The sequence below is a fragment of the Aedes aegypti genome, chromosome 1, assembly GCF_002204515.2.
Source record: "Aedes aegypti strain LVP_AGWG chromosome 1, AaegL5.0 Primary Assembly, whole genome shotgun sequence".
In the NCBI taxonomy this organism is placed as follows: Eukaryota; Metazoa; Arthropoda; class Insecta; order Diptera; family Culicidae; genus Aedes; species Aedes aegypti.
The window spans coordinates 121,517,130-121,542,418 of record NC_035107.1 but is presented as its reverse complement, the minus strand read 5'-3'; the positions used below and the strand labels follow the sequence as shown (position 1 = coordinate 121,542,418).

Below are 25,289 nucleotides of genomic sequence, written 5' to 3'. Positions count from 1 at the left end.
ATATTCACAATCGAAGTAGGCGTGTTTTTGCAAGAAAAACAATTACTCTCAAACGGAAACAGAGTTACATAGACTAATTTGATGAAGTATTAGAATTGAAAACGCTGGAAAAAGAAAACCAGTTTTCTTTAGACCACCCTATGCCACCATAAGAAAAAAAAACTCTGAATCGGTCAATTTAAATGCATCTTTCCGCATACAACTGATTTCCGGACCACTGTGCAATGGAATTATAGCTTTATATAAGTACTGAAACGTTTTCAAGCTGAATAGGGCACCTTCTGGTATTACGCCTAACTACAATGATTCACCATAGTTTTTTTTTATTTGACTAGAACTTTTTTTAACTTTATAATTAAAAAAAACAAACATTTAAACGAACGCTCTTCAAATAATATGGAAGTATGAAACATTTCTAGGAAAATACTCGATTGAAGAACGTAAAAATCGAACCACTTAAAAGTTTGAGCCTGAAGTTCACTGAAGTTTCTTGCGCTTCAAGGTTTTTTTTTTAGAAAAGCTATTATTGAAAAAAAAAGTTGTTCCATAAATCTGTCATACATATTAAAGCAACTTTAACAAGTACTCATAGACTTGTCATTAAATTTTATGACTATCTTGTTTTAGCCAGAAAAAGCTATTCCAAATTTCGGTGCAAGAAAATTTCTGACAACGAACAAATTAATTGAGTATTTTCAATTATTTCGAGCAACACGTCTAAATTACCTTCAGAATTTAATATTTCTGGACACATTTATGGGAGGTATAGCCAAACCTCTTTTTACGCTCACTTGAAAGTTACGCTCGAAATTTCAACTAACGCTTCTGCTTTTACGCTCCAAAAATTCCAACTTACGCTCCGATGACGACCCATGCGAATCATTGTAATATGGGTATTTCTGGAACGCAACCGATGAGGAGATACCGGAAATCGATGTCTGACGCCATTTTGAAATCCAAGATGGCGATTTTCGAGACTGGACCAATGAGAAGATGTCGAACATCGATGTCCACCTTGAATTCCAAAATAGCATCAGATATCGATTTCTGGCATCTACTCATTGGTCTCGTTCAAAAAATTGTATTCTTTCCAGGTGTTTTTAACAAACCGAAAGTTTCAAGTGAATTCTACAAACCGCAAATCGCCATCTTGGATTTCATCTCATTTTACTCATCAATCCCGTTCCAAAAACACTCATATTGCATGGATTTCAAGTCATTTTCACAAACCGAAAGTCACCATCTTGGATTCCAAAATGGCATTTTACATAGACTTTCGCCCTCTACTCATCGACCTCCTTCCATAAATATCCATATTGCATGGGTTTCAAGTGATTTTCACAAACCGGAAGACGCCATCTTGGATTCCAAAATAGCGTCAGGCATGAATGTTCGCCTTCTTCTTATCGTTCCCTTTCCAAATCTTCTATATAAATAAAAATTGAATGGTGTTTGTATGTCACGAAATGGCTAGAGAACGAGCTATCGGATTTTGAAAATTCTTACATACAGTGAGAGGCAAAATAAAGTGCCCACCTTACCAGTTTTCGAATTTCTCTCATTGATTTGGTTCAAATTAAAGTTAACACACCTAAATCTTTTGTGATATTTTATTTTTGATGTTCTTTTAAAGTTGCACTTACGAAATTTTGATAAAAAAAAGAATTTTACTTAAAGAAAAAGAAAATCAATTTGTATTGAAAAAAAAGTAGTGACAAAAATAAGTGCCCACTTCCTTCTTGGCCCCAGAAAAGATGATTTAAGAAAAATAAAAAGCAATTTAATAGTTAATGTGTCCTCCTTTGGCCTTAAGGACTTGCTGGAGGCTCTTCGGCATGCTTTTCACCAGGTTTTGTAGGTGTTGTGGATCTAGTTCTTCCCAGGCGCGCTCCAAGGCTTCAAAATAATTATTTTTGTTGGTAACACCAGTTTTTTCAACCCTGGCATCGAGAATCGCCCACAAATTCTCGATGGGGTTGAGGTCTGGGCTTTGTGGAGGCCATTCCAGCGGTTTAATCCGACAAGACCGGAAAAAAGACTTGGTCTTCTTTCCAGTATGCTTCGGGTCGTTGTTCTAGAGAAATATGAATTTCTCTTCAAGGCCCGTCTGGATCAGCGAAACCTCCAGATTTTCCAGCAAGATGTTAATGTAGGAATCTGCCATCATTATTCCGTCGATTTTCACGAGGTTTTCTACTCCACTCCATGAAAAACACCCCCAGAACATCACATTTCCTCCTCCATGCTTCACCGTTCCTTGGATGTGGTGCTCTGCATCACACACGAGCCCGCCGCTCTCGGTTAGACAGCTCGAGCTTCAGGAGCGCCACATCCAAGGAACGGTGACGCATGGAAGTGTGATGTGATGAAATGTGATGGTCTGGGGGTGTTTTTCATGGAGTGGAGTAGGAAGCGTCGTGAAAATCGACGGAATAATGACGGCAGATTCCTACATTAACATCTTGCTGGAAAATCTGGAGGTTTCGCTGATCCAGACGGGCCTTGAAGAGAAATTCATATTTCTCTAGAACAACGACCCGAAGCATACTGGAAAGAAGACCAAGTCTTTTTTCCGGTCTTGTCGGATTAAACCGCTGGAATGGCCTCCACAAAGCCCAGACCTCAACCCCATCGAGAATTTGTGGGCGATTCTCGATGCTAGGGTTGAAAAAACTGGTGTTACCAACAAAAATAATTATTTTGAAGCCTTGGAGCGCGCCTGGGAAGAACTAGATCCACAACACCTACAAAACCTGGTGAAAAGCATGCCGAAGAGCCTCCAGCAAGTCCTTAAGGCCAAAGGAGGACACATTAACTATTAAATTGCTTTTTATTTTTCTTAAATCATCTTTTCTGGGGCCAAGAAGGAAGTGGGCACTTATTTTTGTCACTACTTTTTTTTCAATACAAATTGATTTTCTTTTTCTTTAAGTAAAATTCTTTTTTTTATCAAAATTTCGTAAGTGCAACTTTAAAAGAACATCAAAAATAAAATATCACAAAAGATTTAGGTGTGTTAACTTTAATTTGAACCAAATCAATGAGAGAAATTCGAAAACTGGTAAGGTGGGCACTTTATTTTGCCTCTCACTGTAGTTATGTTCCTAAAGTGTTCCGGCGTGTTTATGTGTACAAAAAGTACAGGATATTGAACGGAAAAGTAGGAAAAAACGGGAGTGAACGAAACTGTCATTTTGTACGGGACGATTCATTGCGTTTTCAATAGCCTACTTGATGGCAAGACAAAGTTTGCCGGGACCACTAGTATACTTATATTTTATTGCATTCTAGCGATTTTCACAAACGGAATTCGCCATCTCGGATTCCAAAATGGCGTCAGACATAGACTTTCGCTTTCTACTCATCGAGTCCGTTCTAAAAATATCCATATTGCATGGATTTCAAGTGATTTTCACAAACCGAAAGACGTCACCTTGGATCAAAATAGGTCAGACATCGATTTTCATAATCCACTCATCGTTCCCGTTCCAAAAATACGAATGTTGCATGAGGTTTAAGTGATTTTCACAAACCGGAAGATGCCATCTTGGAATTCAAAATGGCGCCAGACTAAGGCTTCTTTCATCCCTGTTGATACCCTTGAGAACCTCTTGGCATAAACCTTGAGAACGGAAAGCTTTTTTACGCTTCTAATTATTTTGTCTCCCCAGTTAGAGGTAGAAAAAGAGGTTTGGCTGTATTTTAATTATTTTCCTGAAAGTCAAGGTGAAAATAGGAGTTTTAGAGATCTCATGCTTAGAATACAAACAACCAGAAACCAAAAAGAGACCAGAAAGGGACCAAATAGGAACCAATAAAATATTTAAAAACATATCAGAAAGCAAGATATAAACGTATTTTTCAGGTATTTTCCCAAAGAATGCTACAGATAATATTCCAACGGTTTCTTCAGGATTTTTTTTTAAATATTTTTATCAACGAGATTTCTAACTTTGGCTATTTTATCTCGCGATTAACGGTTTTACTGCAATTTTGATGGAACTCGTCATTGTAACCTTAACGCCATAATCTCAGGATGGGATTCGATTACAGGTCCTCGGCGTGAGAGGCGTGTGACTTAACCACTACACCTGATCTGCCCCCTTTTTTCACGGGTGTAATTTTGAAATTTTTACGCAAGTTTCGTTTTAGATATCTTCAAGACTGGAATTTTACTAAGGATAACCACAAAAGTTACCTCAGAGACTATATCAGGAATTCCTGCAAAGATTCTTCAGGAGTCCAGGAAATTTTCCAATGCCTCTACCATCACTTTCTCAAGGCTTCCCATGTGATTCTACCCCATTACCCCGAATGCTGTTTCCCGAATGCCATCACCCCGAAATTCATATCCCCGAACGATCCATAATCCCAAATGCCATTACCCTGAATTCCAATATTTTGGGGCAATGTAATTCAAGGTGATTGAACATTCGCGGAAACAGCTTTTGGGTCAATGGAATTCGGGGTAATGGTACATTCGGGGTATTGGCAATCTGGGAGTTGTCATTCGGGGTAATGGGTCTTGGGATAATGGGGTAGAGTCTTCCCAGGTAATCATAAGCCGTATATCGGACATAATCCCTTATATACGGCTAATATTCTATTATGCTGTTTAACGACTTATTGACATCATATCAGCCGTGAATCAACTTGTTTTAAATAATTATGATTCGTGGTTTACGGCTAACCTGACGAGTGGAAGTTTAACAACTACCGAAAAATGAAATATTACAAATATTTTGCAATGGATCATTGAATGTAGTTTTTGTCAGTGCTCACCGCATCAAAACAAAGGCGCCACTGTATATGGGATTGTGACAGTATTGCTGTTCGGTCAAACACACAAAGCTACGGTGGCACTATCTATGCTTTCCATAGCGACCGTTTTAGTTATTTTAATGATCCATTGGATTAAATTGAAAAATTGTTGTGAAGATTGCGAAAAAGTTACACGTTTTCTCGGTGATAATCGAACTCAAGACTCCCTGTTTTCTAGATAGGGTTGGTTGGTTTGACTTTATTAACGAGATTTTTAGCCCTGGGCTAGTTCATCTCGGGACCAACGGCTTTACTTCCCTTCCGAAGGAAGTCGTCACTATAACTTTTTACGTCATAAGTGACTATGTCGGGGATGAGATTCGATCCCAGGTCCTCGGCGTGAGAGGCGAGTGTTCTATCCACTACACCAGGTCCGTCCCCTTTTTCTAGATAGGGCGCATTACCCCTGCGCCACGAGAGGACTCATGAACGCAGAAATTAACCATCGATTTTCACTGAGAAGACGTGTAACTTTTTCGAAAACTTCACATCAATTTGTCCATTTAATCCAATTGCAAAGAATAGATGATGTTTAGTTTTTCGGTAGCTCGTAAACCAACATTTTGGCCCAAAATACGGCATATTGGGTACCTGGGTTCCACTAAGATTCCCGTTTTATCTTGAGGAATTCAACCCGTATTTTTTATTGATTTTTTTCAGAATTTCCTACAATATTGTAATTTAGGATTTCTAAACTAAGAGTACTTTTAGTAATGAATTATTTTAGAAATTTTCCAATGATATCTTCAAATATATTTGTCTAGTTATATTTCTAGAGATGTCTCCAGAAAAATTTGATTTTTGCTGTAATGTTTGGTGATTTTTTTTCCGAAAGTTTTTTTTTTAAGTTATTTGTTCTGAAGTAAAACTTGATGAGTTATCGAATGGAATGAATTACTGAAATGACTATTGTAGTATTGTAGCTTGCGTGAAAATTTATATGAAATTTTGAAAATCCCTATGAAGATTTAACTTGAGAAAACAGAAAAATCCTTAGAAAAAGTTCTAGAGAAGCTTCACGAGGAATCTTAGGTCGAATATATCTAGGAATTTTTAGTTTTAAAGTAATCAATATATTTCTGCGGAAAATCCTTAGAAATTTTGTAGCTATTACTAAGGTAAATGTGGAACAATTCTTGAAAAAAATCCATATGAAAATGCCTGGAATGATAACTGAATAAATTGGATCCTGGAATTCGGTTGGTTTGTTTAATTTCTTGAAAGAAACACTGTAAGTATCTATGGATGATCTGCTATACTAACAACTGGAACAATCAGTGAAAGAATTAGTTAAATACTATCTGGAGATAGTCTCCTGAAATGGTTTTGGAAATTTTTACAGCAATCCTTGTGGAAATTACAGGAGGTAGAAGCGCTCATGGATTGCTGTAGAAACCTCTAAGCATCCCTTAAAATACCGCTGGAAGAATTGCTGGAGGAGTCTCTGAAATCATGCTAGAAGAAATCTTTGAAGAAATCACTAGTAGAATTCTTGAGAACCTGTGAAATTGTCGAGTAATTTGTCTCTGGAAGTTTCTTTGATTTTGCTTAAAATAGAGACTTTAGAGACCTTCCATTAAAAATAGAGACTTTCAAGGGACTTCCTTTAAAATAGAGACCCATTGTCTAAAACGAGACCTGCTACCACCCCTGTAAAAGAATATATATGTGAAATATTTTTCAATTTGTTAAACAATTTCTCAAAGTCTTCTTAACATTTTCTCGAGGAAATTCTACAAAATCTGTGGGTGCTCCATAAGGAGTTGCTAACAAACTTCTAAAACATTGTTGCATGGTCCTAAATATACAACGAAATCTGTAAGGTTTCGTAAGAAAAAAACAAATATTACATATCATGTTTATCGGTAAACTCATAGCGTTTATTGGCATTCTTCTAGCATTCTTTAATCCTAGACGATATTGACATTATTTTTATTATCAATATTTTTCTGCAATATTTTTACCAAGTTAAAGTCGAGTCAGCAATTGGAGCTCCGCACCAATATTGATTAATTGTCATGATGCCGATTCGAACCAATCACCCGGCGAGCACAAAACACGCTGTACTTCGAGCGCTATCGGCTACCGAGGTCAAACTGAGAGGGGATATTGAAATGCACGATCAAACTTCCCAGATTTCGACTCAATATTTGCATCAATATATTGATGTCACACTCATACGACATCAATATATTGAGGAGTAACATCAATCCATCAATTTATTAAGTTCGTCTTGGAGCCATTTTAGGGCTTAAGCAAATCGCGACACTACCTGAAAGAACTTTTTAATATTTTAGATTCGACGAATAACTTCTGGAAAACCTTTAAGAAATATCTGAAGAAACTTAGTCAACAGAAAAAAATCTTGAAGTAGATCAGGTAACTGTAGCGTTAAACGGGCAGCTAGTGGGTAAGACCAAGCTGACGATCGGAGTTTCGATTCCTACCGGTCGAGGACTTTTTCGAATTGGAAATTTTATCGACTTCCCAGGAAATTGTTTATCTTCATACCTGACACACGATATACGAATTCAAAAAACATTACAATGAGAAGTAGGCTCTGCCCTAGTTGAGACGTAATGCCAGAAAGAAAAATACTAGGAAGAATTGTTGGAGTAATTCTAAAAGTAGCCTTTTCTAGATTTTTGTCATTAAGAACATTTAAATCAGTTCTCGGAATTGAAAAAATGCTTTAGAGTCCAGGATTTCTAGTAAAAGTTTTTGGAATTTAAAGTAATTTTTCATAGAATAGTGTTGAAAGGAAGGTCGATGGAAAGACATAAAGTTGATATATCAATAAGTTTATGAGCAAAAGGTTGTAAGAACAAAGGTGGAAGGACAAAAATAAAGGAACCGACCGACCTGAAAACTTATTTTCTTAAAAAGTTAAAATCTATCAAAATGTCTGAGAGGAGGCATTTTTCTTATTTTCCTTTTTTTTCGACGTTCTGAATCGTGGCCTTTTGTCCCTTTACTTGAATCCCATGTTAATTTAATAGGTTTAATGAAAATGCAATAATAATATATCCAAATTCTACATAAAAGAAAACGTATTAAGTGATTATCAGTGCGTTAAGACCATTACCATTCGTCGCAAACTACCCCTGTGATTCCCCAAGGACTTCTCAACAGAACGCAATTCACGCACCCACTCACCACACAGTTCGAATTCAACCACTGTTCATGTTTATTCGGTAATCTTCTACAGTTCTAACGGTTTACAATTGTTTTGACACAAAATATATTTCTCCATCCGCTAGGCGGTAAGGGACCTATAAGTTCGACTAACTTCTACTTTTGATTTTTTTTTCTCTTCCGTTTCATTACTGGTAAAAATAAAAACAAATCCACTGGCGGCGCCGGAAATCCAACTGACGCGCTATCCCAAGCCGGTTTCCGGATTCGCTAAAATTTCTCAAAATAGAAGCAAAAAACAACTTAACAACTAATAAGGATATACATCTATCTATCTATCTCTTCTCTCTGTCTCTATTTGTAGGTTTTAAAAGGCGCCAGAAGGGCTAGTTCTGGCGTGATGGCGCTTCCACGGGAACGGGGATTTGGATTATCACAAAATTCCACCTCCTACTTCTTCTCCTCCTCCTCCTGATCATCATTCTCATTCGTCATATCTCGAACCGTTGAGGAGGTTCAAGTCGCTCCACCGCCCCGGTCCTGATCCGTTTCCATCTGGGTGAGTTCCAGTTCCCTTTGCTCGCGTTCCTTGCACAGTCGGTGGGCTTTGCACTTGTCGTGGTGGTTGACGATCTCTAGGCGGAAGTTGGAGTTGCCTTCGACGAACGAGGTACGGATATCCGGGATGTCGTTGCTCCAGCGGCGGCAGAAAGCACAGTACATGTAGTTCTTCTCCTCGTCGTACTTGAGCCAATCGAACTGCTCGAGCCAGTTCGGCCGGAAGCGGCCACCTTTGCGGGAGGAGGAGGTTGTCGAGGGGTCTCGTCCAGCACGGGACGTTTGGCGGGGAGTTTGAGGTTTGGTGTGCACCGGCGGAGGACGATTCATCTCCTCTAGGAGAGACTCCTCGGCGGTTGCACTGGCACTTGTAGATCCACGAGATGGTTGTTGTTGCTGCTGCTGTTGTTGAAGAAGGTAACGGTGGAGGTTCGAAGGACTGCTCCAAGAGGTAAAGTTTGGAGTAGCAGCCGCAGCATTTGAAATGATTGATATTGTACTTTGGGCCAGCTGCAGCTGATTTTGTACCGAGGATTGCTGCTGTTGTTGCTTCAGGTGCTGCAGTTCAGCCAGCGAAGACAACAGCTGCTGGTGCTTGTTGTGGTGGTCTTGAGTGGTAGGGGAGGTGGACTCCTCCTTGATGGCAGTTATAAGGGTTTGGGCCGTCGAAGTCGTCGTCATCGGTTTACCGCCGGCGGACGTCGACGGCGATGGCTGTGATGAAATGGAGGAGGAAGTAGCGATCGCTTTGTTGGCCGACGACGACGGTGATGATGCTGATTCACTTCCCCAAACATTTTTCTGTCAAACATAGGAAGGGAAGGATACATATGTTCATTGTGTAGCAAACAACGTTTTTTTTGTCTGTGTGTGACTCGCTAGTTATGTGTTCTCCTGAACGGGGATCTCAAGAAAAGCTTTTACATCTACCAACAACTGGAGGGAACAATGCTTTGCAACTTTGAAATATGCATTTTGTTTTGCAGTACAGTACGGGATGCGTTTGATTTTCAACTATTATTAACTAGTTCGCAAAAGGGACAATGAACACATTGTTTAGATTTTTTCTTTTGACAGTCGATTCTTAGTTAACGGACAATGAGGATATCTTTGCTCTGTTTTGCATCATTTTTTTTTGTATTTTGGAAAAATTTTGATCGATCCGCATCAATTCCTTCATCCTTCGAATGAAATGACAAGAAAAATGTTTGTTTTTCAATTTTTCATCTCACGTCACTAATTTTTTCAACTTTTTTTACTGTGTTTTTGCACTTCGATTGCCGATGACAGTTGACTGTTTGACTTCTGCTGATTGGAAGCATAAGCTTGGGTTGATTTTTGTTTTTGTTTTAAAAAAGACCGAAATCATATAAATTATGCTAATTACTGATCGTTTAATATATGGAACCAAAAGAACCGGCTCAAAGAAAAAACCTAGACAAAGTTTCGAATTGATGAGGAAAATAACTTTTTTACAAGAAACCGAAGGAAATGATAGAAATGGAAACAACTAAAGGCAACTTAAAAGGAAGAAAACCGTTTTAGTAAGTAACAAAATAAAAAAAACACTCGAGTTACACTGTCACCAGGGGTATAATGTTAGATTAAGACTCGTACAACTACACGCTACTCCTAGGGGATTGTGGGGTTACGAAAGCGATAATGATACAGAAAGACACCGTATGGTAATGGGGATGGTCAGTATGCGGATAGATGGGGTAGGAACAACGATAATATCTATTCATTTGTAAGTTAGGGAAAAATTGGAAACTCATCACTTACCGGCAATAGTTCTGGATGCAGCGGATGATGGCGGCTGGGCAAGTCGGAGTACTCCTGTTTGATCGGACCGGAAAGCGAATGCATCGCGGCCGGTGAGCTGACTTTGAAGTCGTCGTCGGGCTTTGGACTTAGCTTGATACTACTGTGTGATGACGCCTGTTGGAGAATGAGGGGAACGGTTATATTGAATTGGAAGATTTTATTGCTTCGTTGTGAGGAATCTTGAAGTTATGTGTTAAGTATTATACATATCAAAAAAAAAAAAAATGATATATGTGCTGCTCAAACCCTTCCTAAAACATTTAATCTGGTTGTGTTAAGTAGATGTTGTTTTCCAAAATTTTTACTTGAATTTATCTTGATTTTAAATAAAGCCAGAGGTGCTAGTGGTCGATTAAACATTTGATAGTTTACAAGATGTTGATGTATTATACAAAGTAGTGGTTTTTTACTAATTGTGCCAACTATCGGAAGACTTAAGTGGGCTGGTCATTCGATGTGATTATCCGCGAAATATTTCCACATCAATAAGCAGATATGTCGCAGATATCTATAATGACGTTTAGGTTTCTAATATATAACCCTCATCATCTGTAGTATGTGTGAATTTTGAAATTAGGGAGTATTTGGTAGCTCTAAGTGATATGGTCGGTGTAAAACAAACCGGAAGCTCTTAGAACATCGTCAATCATTTAACTTATTGGTGTACTTTTTCTCCAGAACCGTTTCAGTTTACCAATTTCTAGCTACATATTGTCAAATCTGGAAAACTGGTATTGTAATAAATCTTATTGCTGTCGACTCGTTGAGCTTCTCCAACATGTAACATGCAGCCATCCGGATTCAGCGATTGTATTTTATGGTTCGTTTTCGAGCAACTCTTCAACTCGAGGAAGAAATCATACCCCATATGCGTTCATCAAACTACTACTCAATCTACTGTAGTCAATCTAACAACTAGTATTATTAATAAACATCCCTATTGAGCTCATTGCATGAATTCGAGACGAGTCGCTTACACATGAGTGACATGAGACGACTAATATTAATTAAATTGGCGCGAGTTGACAATTGCCACCTCATTCGATTCGTCTCATATCACTCGACTCGCAGAATAACCCTGAATGTTCATCATCAAGTCTTCAGGATTGGCATCAATTGTGTAGTAGGTCATACGTTTGTTGCTAGCTTTGAGATATCCCATGATCCTCCAAAAGCAATTGAGCCATTCCAGAGCATACATGCATGACAAATAAATACCAAATCAAGGAATCAACATTAAATATCAGCGTACTAAGTATGGACTGTGAAATGGTGAACCGACAACTAGGAAAGAGCGTCCAACATAGCTCTGGTCCTCACCAGTCCCTACCTCACGCTTCCACCGGTCAAACGATGACAAAGACCGCCAGCTAAGGGTTGCGTACTTAGCTGGTAGTGCAGCCTGGGCACTGTTGTCCTTCTGATATCAGCTACAGTGAGAAGGTGCGTCTTGAGCGTCTGTCCACCAAGGAGGTGCGGCTCAAACAGCGTCTGTTCTGGCATCCAGCGGCTTAGTATGAAATGCTGTATCACGTCAGCTACACCTAAGGTGACAGCCCCACCATCGTGATTGTAGGTATCACGACCCTGGTAAGGTAGCATATCGAATTTCTTACATACCACGAAAAAAGGAGAAAGGAGAAATAACGAACGATATTTTCGGCAATAGACCTGGCAACGAAATAAGGTCTATGATTGAAAACTCGGTACCTGGAATGTCAGGACCAGGGATTGAATCCTGAGAAAATTGAGAGAATCTCTCACGTATCGCTCTCTGTAACTATCATAACATGCTGCACATTATGAGAGACTGTTTATCGTATACTGCTACAACTTTGATCAGATTGGGGGGATAGTAGTGTATGATAAAACCCCTCTAAACATGCTCCAAGCCTGGGGGACACTATTGCTATTGGAAGCTCGTGGATTGTTTATCGTGCCAGCAAAGAAAAACACCTATCCCCAACGGTAAACAAGCGAGAAAAATGGATTTTATCATCGCTCTCTCATTGGGGATCTCGCTCGCTGCTTCCATTTATCAGACTCGTTACACCTTACGATACAATGACGATAGTGGACCGCAACAGATGGGATGTTTGTCTTTGCTTGCTTTGATCGTGCTTCATACTCAAATGAGAGCGAATTCTGCAATGCCTGGTCAGGACGTTAAATGAACCCGGATGAGTGAGCCTTTTGGCTCGTGAATTGCAGAAGGTTGGAGTGAGCGTGACTGCTATTCAGGAAAAAAGATGGCCTAGAACTGGAGAACGTGAATTCAGGGCGGTAGATCCCGTCGCCAACACAACTTTCAAATACAACATCTACCATAGTAGTAGCGATAAGGCAGAGCATGGTGTCGGATTCATAGTGATCGGGAAACAGATACAGCGAGATATGAGGTGGAAACCGATTAATGAACGAATCTGCGAATTGAGGATACGGGGCAAATTCTTCAACTACACGGGTAGAAATCAGAATCCAAAAACAAGATTATGACTCATGAAATCATGATTCCAGCGTATTTTCGGCTTATGAAAATACACCATGAATCCGACACCATGCTCTGCCTTATCGCTACCACTATGGTAGATGTTGTATTTGAAAGTTGTGTTGGCGACGGGATCCACCGCCCTGAATTCACGTTCTCCAGTTCTAGGCCATCTTTTTTAAGCAACCCTTAGCTTAATAATATTAATCGTCTCATGTAACTCATGTGTAAATAGACCACGTTTTGGTGGACGGCCGGCATTTCTCGGATGTCATCGATGTGAGGACCTTCAGAGGCCCAAACATCCAGTCTTATCACTATCTCGTTGTTAGTAAAATTCGTGCACGGTTGTCTACCGTGGCGAACACAAGAACACAGCGACCGTTGCGTTTCAATATCCAGCGCTTATCAACAGAAGGTGTAGCAGACCGTCAGAAGCTTGATGAACGGATAAGGGGATACAACGTGGGCGACAACCTCAACAATCTGTGGGAGTCTATCTACGGTGCGATGAGCACAGCAGTGTGAGAGGTGATAGGTACTGCTCAGAGACGACCCAGGAACGGTTGGTTTGATGAGGAGTGCCAGAATGTGACGGATGAGAAGAATGTTACCAGAAGCCGGATGTTAGTGTATGGTACCCGGCCGAATAGAGAGCGGAACAAGGAAGCTAGAGCAGCCGAGAAACGAATTCACCGCAGAAAGAAAAGGTACAGTGAAACCTCCATGAGTCGATATTGAAGGGACCATCGACTCATGGAAATATCGAGTCATGGAACAGAAATCCTTTGGAATGCAGTTTCGAGGGACCATCATAGTAACCATGAAATTTTGTTTCTAGTATGGTTCCATGAGTCGATATCGAGTCATGGAACATCAACTCATGGAGGTATCACTGTAGTATGAAGAAGACATCATTACTGAGGCGCAAAACATCATGGAACAAAATGATATGCGGAGATTTTACGAAACTGTCAATGGCGTACGGAGAAAAACTGCGCCGTCTCCCGTCATGTGCAATGACCGTGAAGGTAACTTGCTGAAAGATAAAATCTTGGTGGCTGAGGCTTTGAGCAATTGTTGAATGGAGAGAACACGAGCGCGTCTGAACTTTTCCCGCACGGTAGTGAGCAGCTGTACGAAATACTGCACCGTAGAAGAAGAATTGCCTGCTAGCTGGCTGGAGGGCCTCATCTGCCCTCTGTATAAGAAGGGACACAGATTGGAGTGCGCCAATTACCGAGGAATAACGCTCCTCAATTCGGCGTACAAAATAATGTCGCGTGTTCTGTTCACCAGATTGAGACCGCTGGAGGAGTCCTTCGTCGGCAAATACCAAGCTGGTTTTCGTGAAGGCCGATCAACGACGGATCAAACCTTGCGACAAATCCTTGATAAGTTCCGGGAATATAACTTGCAGACTCACCATCTGTTCATTCATTTCAAGGCGGCGTACGATTCAGTAAAGAGGAATGAGTTATGGCAGATAATGGTAGAACACGGTTTTCCGGCGAAACTGATTAGACTAATTCGTATAACGTTGGATGGATCGAAATCAAGTGTGCGGGTTGCGGTTGAGACTTCAACCTACTTCGTAACCTTAGATGGATTGAAACAAGGAGATGCGTTTTCGATCCTTTTATTCAACATTGCTCTCGAAGGAACTATTAGGAGAGCGGGCGTGCAAAGAAGCGGTACCATCGTCACCCGGTCGCATATGCTCCTGGGCAGGGTTGGTAACCATCGGTTTCGTCACTGACCGATGATGAAAAATTGAAAAAAATATTCAGTGCATAAAAAATTGTCATTTTCTTTGCTTTCAATGACTGACAAGGAGACCACGACGAAACAAAGCCGCAAAAAGTCCACGAGTAATATGTTTCGTCACTCTTCCCGTCACCTCTCCGCACTGAACCAACATAAGCTTCTAATCGTCATCGAGCGCACAATTGTAGACAAATAGAGTCTGAGCTACGAACTACTAGTCAACAATGTGTCTTGTGTTAGCAATTGGGCAAGAACATTCTCAAGAAGGTGTGTTAGTTTAGCCGGTAGGCGCGTGCAACCGATAATCTGAAGGTTTTTTGTTCAACTCTAGAAGCGTGCTGATTAGTTTTTGCGAGTTTCTTTTTTGGTCGGCCTTTTGATTGGCACCGATTAGTTGGCTGTCTTTCCATGCAAGCTGAACATGTTTAACGAAAACACATACAGAGAAAAACGGCAAAGATTTTTCGTCACGACGAGGTGCTTAGTTGCTGATAGTTGGGCGTCGTTGGTTGCGCTGAGTTGAGGTAGTGACGATTTTTTTTATTTTTCGTCACCTTCACTGATAGTCACTAACCCTGCTCCTGGGTTTTGCGGACGATATCGATATAATCGGAATTGATCGTCGAGCCGTAGAAGAGGCATTCGTGCCTTTTAAAAAGGAGACAACGAGGGATGGACTTACCGTCAACACCAGCAAAACAAAGTACATGATCGCTGGTAGACAGCGTGGTTCCAATCGTGACGTTGGTAGTGAAGTGGTGCTGAATGGTGAAAAATTTGAAGTAGTGGAAGAATTTGTGTATCTTGGCACTTTAGTGACGTGCGATAATGATGTTACCCACGAGGTGAAAAGGCGTCTTGCAGCTACGAATAGGGCTTTTTACGGGCTCCATAACCAGCTTAAGTCCCGTAACCTGCAGACGAAAACAAAATGCTATATAGAACACTAATCCTTCCGGTTGCTCTATACGGCCATGAATCTTGGACGTTAAAAGAGGTCGACCGGAAAGCGTTTGGAGTTGTTGAGCGTAAAGTGCTGCGAACAATACTCGGCGGTAAACAAGAAAATGGCATCTGGCAGCGTCGCATGAATCATGAGTTGTACCCCAAGTATATAAGAAGTGGATATTATCAAGCTCATAAAACACGGCAGGCTGCGTTGGGTTGGTCACGTGATATGAATGCCGGTAGAACGACAAGCAAAAATAGTATTCAGTAGAGAACCCGGACGAGGCCGACCGCTTCGTGGTAGGCCGCGCACACGTTGGTTTTTTGCAGTTGAAGAGGACTAAAGGGCACTTTACGCCCTGAACGTAAAGTGCCCTTGGAAGCGATTGGCTCAGGACCGATCCCAGTGGAGAAGATTATCCATTCGGCGTAGATTTAACGTAGCGGATTGTAGCCCTTCAAGTATCAAGTAAGTACTGAAGTATGCTATTTACAAGATTGCAATAAAAGGCTTGCTATTTTCTTTTGATCAAATTCCTTTCGTGGGGCCCAAATAGCCGTAGCGGTAAACGCGCAGCTATTCAGCAAGACCAAGCTGAGGGACGTGGGTTCGAATCCCACCGGTCGAGGATCTTTTCGGGTTGGAAATTTTCTCGACTTCCCAGGGCATAGAGTATCTTCGTACCTGCCACACGATATACGCATGCAAAAATGATCAATGGCATAGTAAGCTCTCAGTTAATAACTGTGGAAGTGCTCATAAGAACACTAAGCTGAGAAGCAGGCTCTGTCCTAGTGGAGACGTAACGCCAGAAAGAAGAAGAAGAAATTCCTTCCGTCTATCACCAGCTGTGTAAGGGTATGCGAAATACCGAATGATTCCGTCAAATACGCTTCGAAACGAAATTCCGCGGAATTCCACGGAACTCGCACAGGCGAAATTTGTATTTTGCTATTTCGTATCGTATCGCCAAATTTTTAAAATATTTCCACGGAAAATTTAAAACAAACGGAATAAAACGGAATTTCGCGAAATTCGAGTTTAATTTCGAACAAAAAAAAGCAAAGCGTTCGCTTCTACTCCTAGCAGCTACAGTCAAAAATGGGTCCGTATCATGGATCAAATCGACTCATATCATGGATCAGAACACTATAACAGCAAATTATCTGCGAGGCAAACGAATGGTGTGCTAGTGAAAGCATACGTTTTGGCGTCTTTTTAGAAATCGTCTTATCTTAGATTCATAACTGTGGTACCGTAAAACGGGGTAACTTTGATAATGGGGGTAACTTTGATAGTGCGAGACCCACAATACATTAAACGAAATAACGAAGTTTCTGTAAATCAGTTAAGCAAAACAAATGCAAAAGTAAAGAGTATTGGTATGACACTTCATGTCAAAGCTGTTTTCATTGTAATCAAGTGCATTTGAGGCTTTTTATACGAATATTAAAAATGGACACAATTTTAGCATTTTCGAAACGCTTACAAACAATCTGTTCTACGATCACTATTTGATGTAGTTTTGAATTGTTTGCCACTTATCTTTGACAGCCTAGTTATCATAGAACTTGAATACGGTCTCAAATCTCTTAGCGAATAGCATTTTGACAAACTGGGACCATTTTTGTAATCTAAGTCAGAAATTTCCATATAACGTTAAACGCCTAGAGGTATGCAATGCCCTACAAATGTTCGTTATTCATTCAATTTTGTTCGATTTATACTCCATTATCAAAGTTACCCCAAAACAGAAAACCAACTTTCGATTATATGAAAAATTATATATCCATTCAAAATGAATCTTTTGCCGATTTATCGACTGTAATCGATAGCTAGGATGCCAGTACTTGTTTTAAAAATATAAATTATTATTCTTTGAAACAGCCTGCATAAATATTCAAGTTTTCTTCGAAAAAACTATCAAAGTTACCCCGTTTTACGGTATGGGTTCTCGATTGGTTACTCGATGGCCAATCGATCAAGTGTTCAGCTTGAACCGCTGTCGGGTTCGTTAGATTTGTGCTCTTGAAATTCTATGCCTTCGATTTATATCCACCTTAAACAAGGAAGATGCATACATTATTTTATATCAAAAAATGATCCTAGGTTTATTCACGCTGTACCACACCACCAACTCCTCTCTCCTCTTATAACGTGACATAATTTCCTCACGACCCCCAATTGAAAAATAAGGATTGGAATTTGGCCGCAAGGCAAAGGTCTTAATCTTTTCAATACCGACATCAAGTTTCAAAATTCTCTAGTTTCGCCATCGTTCGATCGATTTTGATAATTTGTTTTAGTAATAATCACAAATCAGTTATAAATTTGATTCATACATTGCATGCACCATCAAAATTGGTTCCGGATTTAGATTCAAGTTTGGTGGGGTACCTAGGGTATTTCACAATAGAAAAGCGCAAAAAATTTTTTTTTCGATTTTCGCACATCTAAATCTCGAGAAAAAATAAATAAGCCAAACATTAAATTTAGCTCATTGAAATACGGATTATCTGAACGAACATGGGCGAACTTGTCAATCTTATTTGCGGTTCCTCTATGCTATGTAGTCCAGGTTCAAATTTTTTTTTCGAAATTTTCATGTATTTTTTAAAATACTCTCGAGGCTCAAAATTTAGAGAAAATGTGATTTTGTAGTCAGTTTTAAACAAATAATCTGAAAATGAGATAATATCAACAATCCATAATTCTTCCAGAAATCGTCCAGAAATTCCTTCACAGATTTTGGAATAGTATCATTTCTCCATTATTTGCTCTACAAAATAATAGAAATACTTTCAGTATTTTCTACAAGGTTTACTTTAAAAGTTTGCATTCATCCAGATTTGATCCCTCCAAGAATTAATTCACAGTTTATGCAAGGCTTTTCCAGAAAATTTATTAGGAACTTATAAATTAACCCCAACAGGCAATCCTGGTTAAGTTGCTGTCGCAATATCTTATTTAGAGTTCATTACTTTTGCAGTTCTTTTAAATTTATCCTGATTGATTTTTTAGGTACCGTAAAACGGGGTAACTTTGATAATGCGGGTAATTTTGATAGTGCGAGACCCACAACATACTAAACGAAATAACGATGTTTTCGTTAATCAGTTAAGCAAAACGAATGCAAAAGTAAAGAGTATCAGTATGACACTTCATGTCAAAGCTATTTTCGTTGGAATCAAGTGCATTTGAGGATTTATATGCAAATATTAAAAAAATATAAGATTTTAGCATTTTCGAAACGCTTACAAACAATCTGTTCTACGATCACTATTTGATGAAGTCATAATCAGTTCGTTGCTTATCCTTGACAGCCTAGTTATAGTAGAACATGAATTCGGTCTCAAATCTCTTAGCGAAACCCATTTTTACAAACTGGGATCATTTTTGTAATCTGAGTCAGAAATTTTCATGTAGCGTTAAACGCCTAGAGGTATGCAACGCCCTATAAATGTTCCGTAATTCATTCAATTTTGTTCGATTCATACTCCATTATCAAAGTTACCCCCAAACAGAAAACCGACTTTCGATTACATGAAAAATAATATATACATTCAGAATAAATCTTTTGGCAATATATCAAGTGCAATCAATAGCTGGGATGTCAGTACTTGTTTTAAAAATATAAATTGTAATTCTTTGAAACAGAATGCATATATATTTAAGTTTTCTTCGAAAAAACTATCAAAGTTACCCCGTTTTACGGTATGTGTTGATGGTTTTTTTTAAATTTGATTTAATTCAATACTCCAGCAAATACTAAAGCAAATATTCCAGTGATTCCTGTGTTCTACTTATTTTTCTTCTTCTTTATGGCGTTATGTTCCAACTGGGACAGAGGCTGCTTCTCAGTATAGTGTTTTCATGATCACTTATCGACTTGTGTCCCCAATCACATTCATTTAAGCCACAAAGCTTAAAGTACAGCAAAAAATATGAATATTATCATTATTCCATGTTTTATGGTATATATTAGCATAACATCACATCCACATGATTACAAAAATCGTAAGGCATTTCTAAAAATCTAATTAATTTTGGGCTCCTCTCAATATTTTTGAGATTGTTTTAAATGTTTGTACCGGAATCCGGGGTAACATTGATCAGCGGGGTAACATTGATCGGTATGATCCTTCTCGTAAAAAGTTCGAATCATCATTTGTTGATGAAATATTTCCAAAGTATGAACGGTGCCTCTCTTTCTTACATCCATAAGCTAACGAATGTTGAGGTGTTTGCGAAAATTGGTTTTCGCTCATACGTGAATTTGTCAACTTTTTGAATCAATGATTTTTATCATTATGGATGACACTGCCGAAGATTCATGTCTCACATAAGTTCTGCAAATGGTATGAAGGAAAGGAAAATGCGATGGTAACTAAAAATGGCATCGCTGAAAACGATTCCGTAGTCAAATTTTTCATAAGTTTATTCAATTAAACAACAATAACGAACTACTATTAAGAATAAAGAATTTCCTTAGAAAATTGCCTACCTTTAGGCGTATTCCACGGTTCAACGCGATTTTATTTTTAAAATAACTCAAAAAGTAAATGACTTGTAAGAATTTGGTCTTTATATTCGGCTTCAGGGGCCATGATTTAAGTAAGCAACGACATTTTCAATATTACCGAACCTTTTTTTACAAGGGTGATCAATGTTACCCCATATCAGCTTAATATAAAAATCACTTAAAACTTTTATTTAAACATACTTATATCTGTTTAAAACCAAAGTACAGTATATAGTCACTAGCGGTAGGTGCCAGTACTTGTTTTAAAAATATAAAACCAGCGACATTTGCATTTTTAAATGAAAAATTTGAGAAATATCCCAAAAACTGATCAATGTTACCCCGGATTACGGTAATTGCTTTTCGACTCACTTCTTAGTTGTAACATTTAAATTAAACCCACTCATTGCCTTGTGTTAATGTCAGATATGTTGAAATGAAACCTTATAAAGTTATTAAGAAGATTTCAAACAAACAGAAAAAAGTCTTACCAAAACATATAAGGATTCCGCTGAGCAACACTATGTTTCCATACGGTAGAGGATTTAAAAAGACGTTTTTTATGCCTATTGTAAAATTTCCAGCTTTTGACAAGAAAAAAAAAACTTAAACGTGTATTCCGCGAAACAAATTCAAAAATTTCGTTTCGTTTCGAAAAATTCCGTGAGCTATTTGGTTTCGTATCGAGTTACACGAAACATTTTTAAATATCGTTTCGTTTCGTCATTATCAGCGCAAGATATTCCGCGTATCGTTTCGTTTCGTATCGACATGGAAAAAATCCATATCGCATACCCTTACAGCTGTGCCAATCCTTTGTGTTGGAAATCCATACTAGGGATGGCATATAAATGGCGAGCAGCCGTCTCAGTTCTGCGTTTGGTAAGAACACCGACCATTACGTAACTTATTGGAACACTTTTCCACCAGAACTCCTTTAAGGTGAAGATGAATCGAAGCCAAAGTTCAAATTTTCAAGAGCACGGATCTGGAGAACCAATCATCCGTTTAAGCTGAAAACTTAATCGATTGGTCACTAGCTGGTGGTGACCAATCGATTAGATTTTCAGCTCAATCGGGTGTTTGGTTCTCCAGATCCGTGCTCTTGAAAATTTGAACTTTGGCTTCGATTCACCTTCACCTTAAGGAGGCCGGGTTCAGGAACCCCTCCAGCAAGCGTAAAGCAGCCGTCCCGCAACGCTGTTATCTCGAAAAATTCTTATTCTGGATCGGTTGCTACAACTTTATCCATCGAATGCGTTCGTTTCAACACATCTCCAGCTTCTCCTGCTGCAGTCTAGCATACCCTTTTAAACTACTGATAATGCTAGTAAACTCTTCAGAGCATGAGCGTAAACAAAGAAGGGCAGGGAGAGCCGTTGCCAACCCCTGGCCGACGAAATAAAAATGATAATCAACTGGTTTGAAGTGGTTTTCTTAAATCGTTGTGCTCTAATTTTATAAAAATTCCTTTAGAAATCATACTGATGTGAAATTTCATCAAACTTTTTGAATAATTCTTCGAATCCTTCTTGGAATCAGACATCTGTCAAACATCTTACCGGACATCATATGAAAGTTTTTCAACAGTTCGCAGTGAATCTTGCGTGGAGAGTTCTGTTTGATCTTTCGACCTTGACGCTTGCTTCTGCGGGAGCGGATGACGAGGGCAGGATCAAACATATCGCGCGTCGGTCGAGTGAAGTGAAAAAGTTCCGCGATCGGTTAGTTCTGTTTGATCTTCGACCTTGACGATTGCTCCTTGGCAGTGCGTCAAGAAAGCCCGAGCAGTCGTCAGTTGTTTTCCCTCTCGGGTCGTGCGCCTATTTTCTCTGAGTGCTTTTATGTAGCCGAGCAAACGAGTTAAGCTGAATGTGGATTGTTGCTGCTCAGTCAAGGATGACGGATCAATTGGTGAGCTCGTTTCATGCTACTATTTCTAATCTATAAAATATGTATGACTGCACATTTAATCGATACAACGATAGGACGTAAATATGATTTTTCAACAAACTATGAATGGTTCGTCACTGTGAGTGTTGACATAAACTCTAATTCATGAATTATTTATGTTTCACAATTTTTTGTTTTCAAAACACTTCTTTCTTTTTATCTTTATTTTTGTAATTATAAAAAAACTTTGAATGGTTCGACACTATAAGTGTAGACTTGCGAAAGGTTCACTTTATTCAACAAACTTTGGATGGTTCGCCACTGCAAGTGTCGGCATAAGAATAAGAGTGTTCTATGATGTTCCAGCCAATCGAGTTTTTGTTTCTTTTCAAATAAGTAAAATATAATAACACATGCTTTCGTCCTGACAGCTGTAGGAATGTTAAATTTAGATATTTGTTCAACAAACTTTGAATGGTTCGTCACCTCAAGTGTCGGAATAATTTTCCTTTACATAGAAATTGTTCATATCAAATGAAAATATTATATTTTCATAAAAGCATATTTATATTTGACAAAAAACTATTTATCATGGTCTAATCACTTATCAAAGTGAATCCTTTGACCCAACGATACTCCCCATTAACAAACATCCTTCCCAGTAACCTTTGTGGAGATGCAGAGGCAAACACGGTCTCCAAATAGCAAAGGTTACACACTAACATTCCTTCTCCCAATCCCACCTGACTGCAAGGACGTGGCCGGCGCCATTATTGATAATGTATAAATAGAGGCACTGAGTTATGCACACTGAAGAAGATTATGGCCAATCCCAGCCGAACTTCTAGTTGATTCTTTGTGGATTTTCACTGACTTCGGTCAATCACGGAATAGCAACCATTGATATGTGTAGTCAGTCTAAGCTAAGCTAAGCTAAGCTAAGCTAAGCTAGTTCGCAGTGAATCTTGCGTGGAATCTGCCAAACATCTGATTGGTCCATGAACCAATGCACGAGTTCACTAGTTTGACGTTTGAGAGGTGCCGAATTCACTCGTTGCCATGGTCACGTAAATAATACGGCACCACTCGAACGTCAATTAGTGAACTCGTGCATTGGTTCATGGACCGATACACGAGTTCACCCGGTGACATTTGAGCGGTGCCGTGTTATTTACGTGACCATGGTAACGAATGAATTCGGCACCGATCAAACGTCAAATTAGTGAACTCGTGCATCGGTCCATTTGACTTTTGAGCGGTGCCATGTTATTTACGCGATAATGGCAACGAATGAATTCTGCACTGCTGAAACGTAAAATTAGTTTCAGCAAATCTTTACGTATCATTGGGAAATGTTTTTCCAACGAATTTGAGATCACCAATTAGGAAGAGATCTTAAAAATACGGATCAAGCGTAACATTGAGAAGCCAACTCTGTGAAAATGAAATCTAATTTATGAGATTATCTCTCAAGTATGAAATCCTTGTCCGATGCTCTAAACTAATTCAGATACCCACTGTATCGATCTTTGATCTGTATCTGATGCAGCATTCAAGGGATATGAATCTTCTCTGGTCTAGTGTGCGAAGAAACAAACTAACGTGTCTCCGCTACCTATTTGAGAATTTTGATGGTCAGGATTCTAGATCTCGGGTACAAGGCAATCGCCCTTATTACCTATTACAATAACAACCAATTGAAGCATTTTTTTATCTTTATTAACGAGATTTTTAGCCCTGGGCTAGTTCATCTCGGGACCAACGGCTTTACTTCCTTTCCGAAGGAAGTCGTCACTGAAATTTTTTGTGACTATTTCGGGGATGGGATTCGATACCAGGTCCTCGGCGTGAGAGGCGTGTGTTCTAACCACTACACCAGGTCCGTCCCCTCTAATTGAAGCATTCTAAACGACTGAAGAACTTGAAAATTGAGAACTTCTTCGTTTCAGAGCTATCTATCTATCTATATAAATAAAAATGGAATGGTGTTTGTATGTCACGAAATGGCTTACGAACGGGTCAACGGATTTGAAAGATTTTTTCTCAGTTTTGTTCGTCAGGGGTTCCGACGTGTTCGTGTGTATAAAAGATAAATATGTAAGACGAAGTTTGCCGGGACCACTAGTCTATCTATATAAATAAAAATGGAATGGTGTTTGTATGTCACGAAATGGCTTGAGAACGGCTTAACGGTTTTTCACAATTTTTTCACTGTTGCAATCGTCCAGGGTTCCGACGTGTTTCTGCGTCGAAAAAGTTTAAGGAAATCTTCGGAATAGTCGTAGTAACGGGAGAAAACTAATGTATCATTTTTCAACAGCCTACTTGATGGCAAAACGAAGTTTTCCGGGACCAAAAGTTGTTTAATAAAAATGATTTTCGCTAAGTGATTTGAGTCCAAACTCATGTTCTATTATAACTAGGTTGTCAAGCATAAGTGAACTTTATCAAATAATGATCGTAGAGAAGAGCAATGTAGTCAATTTTCAATATTTGAATATAAAGCCTCAAATATGCTTGATTTCAACGAAAACAGCTTTGACCTGGAGTGTTATACTGATACCATTTCCTATTGCAATCTTTTTGCTTAACTGATACAAAGATAACCCGTTTACGGTACTAGTTTATATAAAACAACCAATTCAGCATCTTCTAAAACAAAAGCAGATGTTTTGACAAATTTGGCATTTCAACTCCACAATTGAAAATTATTTGTGTTCGGGTGATGTGCTTGATGAATACACTCGATTCTGTTTTTGCACGGATTTTTTTACACGGCCGTGCAAAAAATGCTTCCATACATTTTTTTTCGCCAAAACCTTATTTTTGCATGAAATGTCGAGAAATGTTGTTACTTTTTTTGCACGGTTTATGAAATTTTGAACTGAAAACTTTTTTTGCACGGTACGCATCCCCCGTGCAAAAACAGAATCGGGTGTACTGTCATTAATTATATTATGCAGTGTTGTAAAAAACTCAATTTCTCATAACTCATGCTTGAGATTTTGTATGCGTGAGTTGCCAATCACTCAACTCAGCATTCAAAAGATCACAGATGATTTGGTTCATTATTTTGACTTATTGTCTTGTTTTTCCATAGTTTTCTCACACAAAGCAATGCTTTCTTGTTAGTCTGAAGGGTTATAGCACGTCATAGTAATCCTTTCTAACTTAAACAACAACATTAGGATTTAACGAGTTTTTGTCGGGTTTTATGACTGAATTATTTTTAACGATTTCAGTGTGATTGAGTGATTTTGCATGAAAACTCAAGCATGAGATTTACAAAGCAGACCTCTAAAGTGTGTGCTCTCGCGGGAGAGCTCATTGAT

The 25,289-nt window shown here is 39.0% G+C and overlaps 1 protein-coding gene across 24 annotated transcripts in view; it reads right to left on the bottom strand.

The window, feature by feature from the left end:
* LOC5567734 (sex determination protein fruitless) overlaps nt 1–25,289 on the bottom strand; it is a 781,499-nt gene that overhangs the window by 78,585 nt on the left and 677,625 nt on the right. For 16 of the 24 annotated variants that reach the window (XM_021846428.1, XM_021846420.1, XM_021846402.1 and 13 more), the window contains 2 exons: nt 10,297–10,452; nt 7,985–9,315 (listed from right to left, as the gene is read on the bottom strand). In XM_021846428.1, the coding sequence (XP_021702120.1) occupies nt 8,473–9,315; nt 10,297–10,452 (999 nt within the window). In that variant the 3' untranslated portion in view covers nt 7,985–8,472. Of the gene's footprint in view, nt 1–7,984; nt 9,316–10,296; nt 10,453–25,289 lie in introns of those variants that run through there. The other 8 variants (XM_021846441.1, XM_021846448.1, XM_021846479.1 and 5 more) reach the window with 1 other exon arrangement.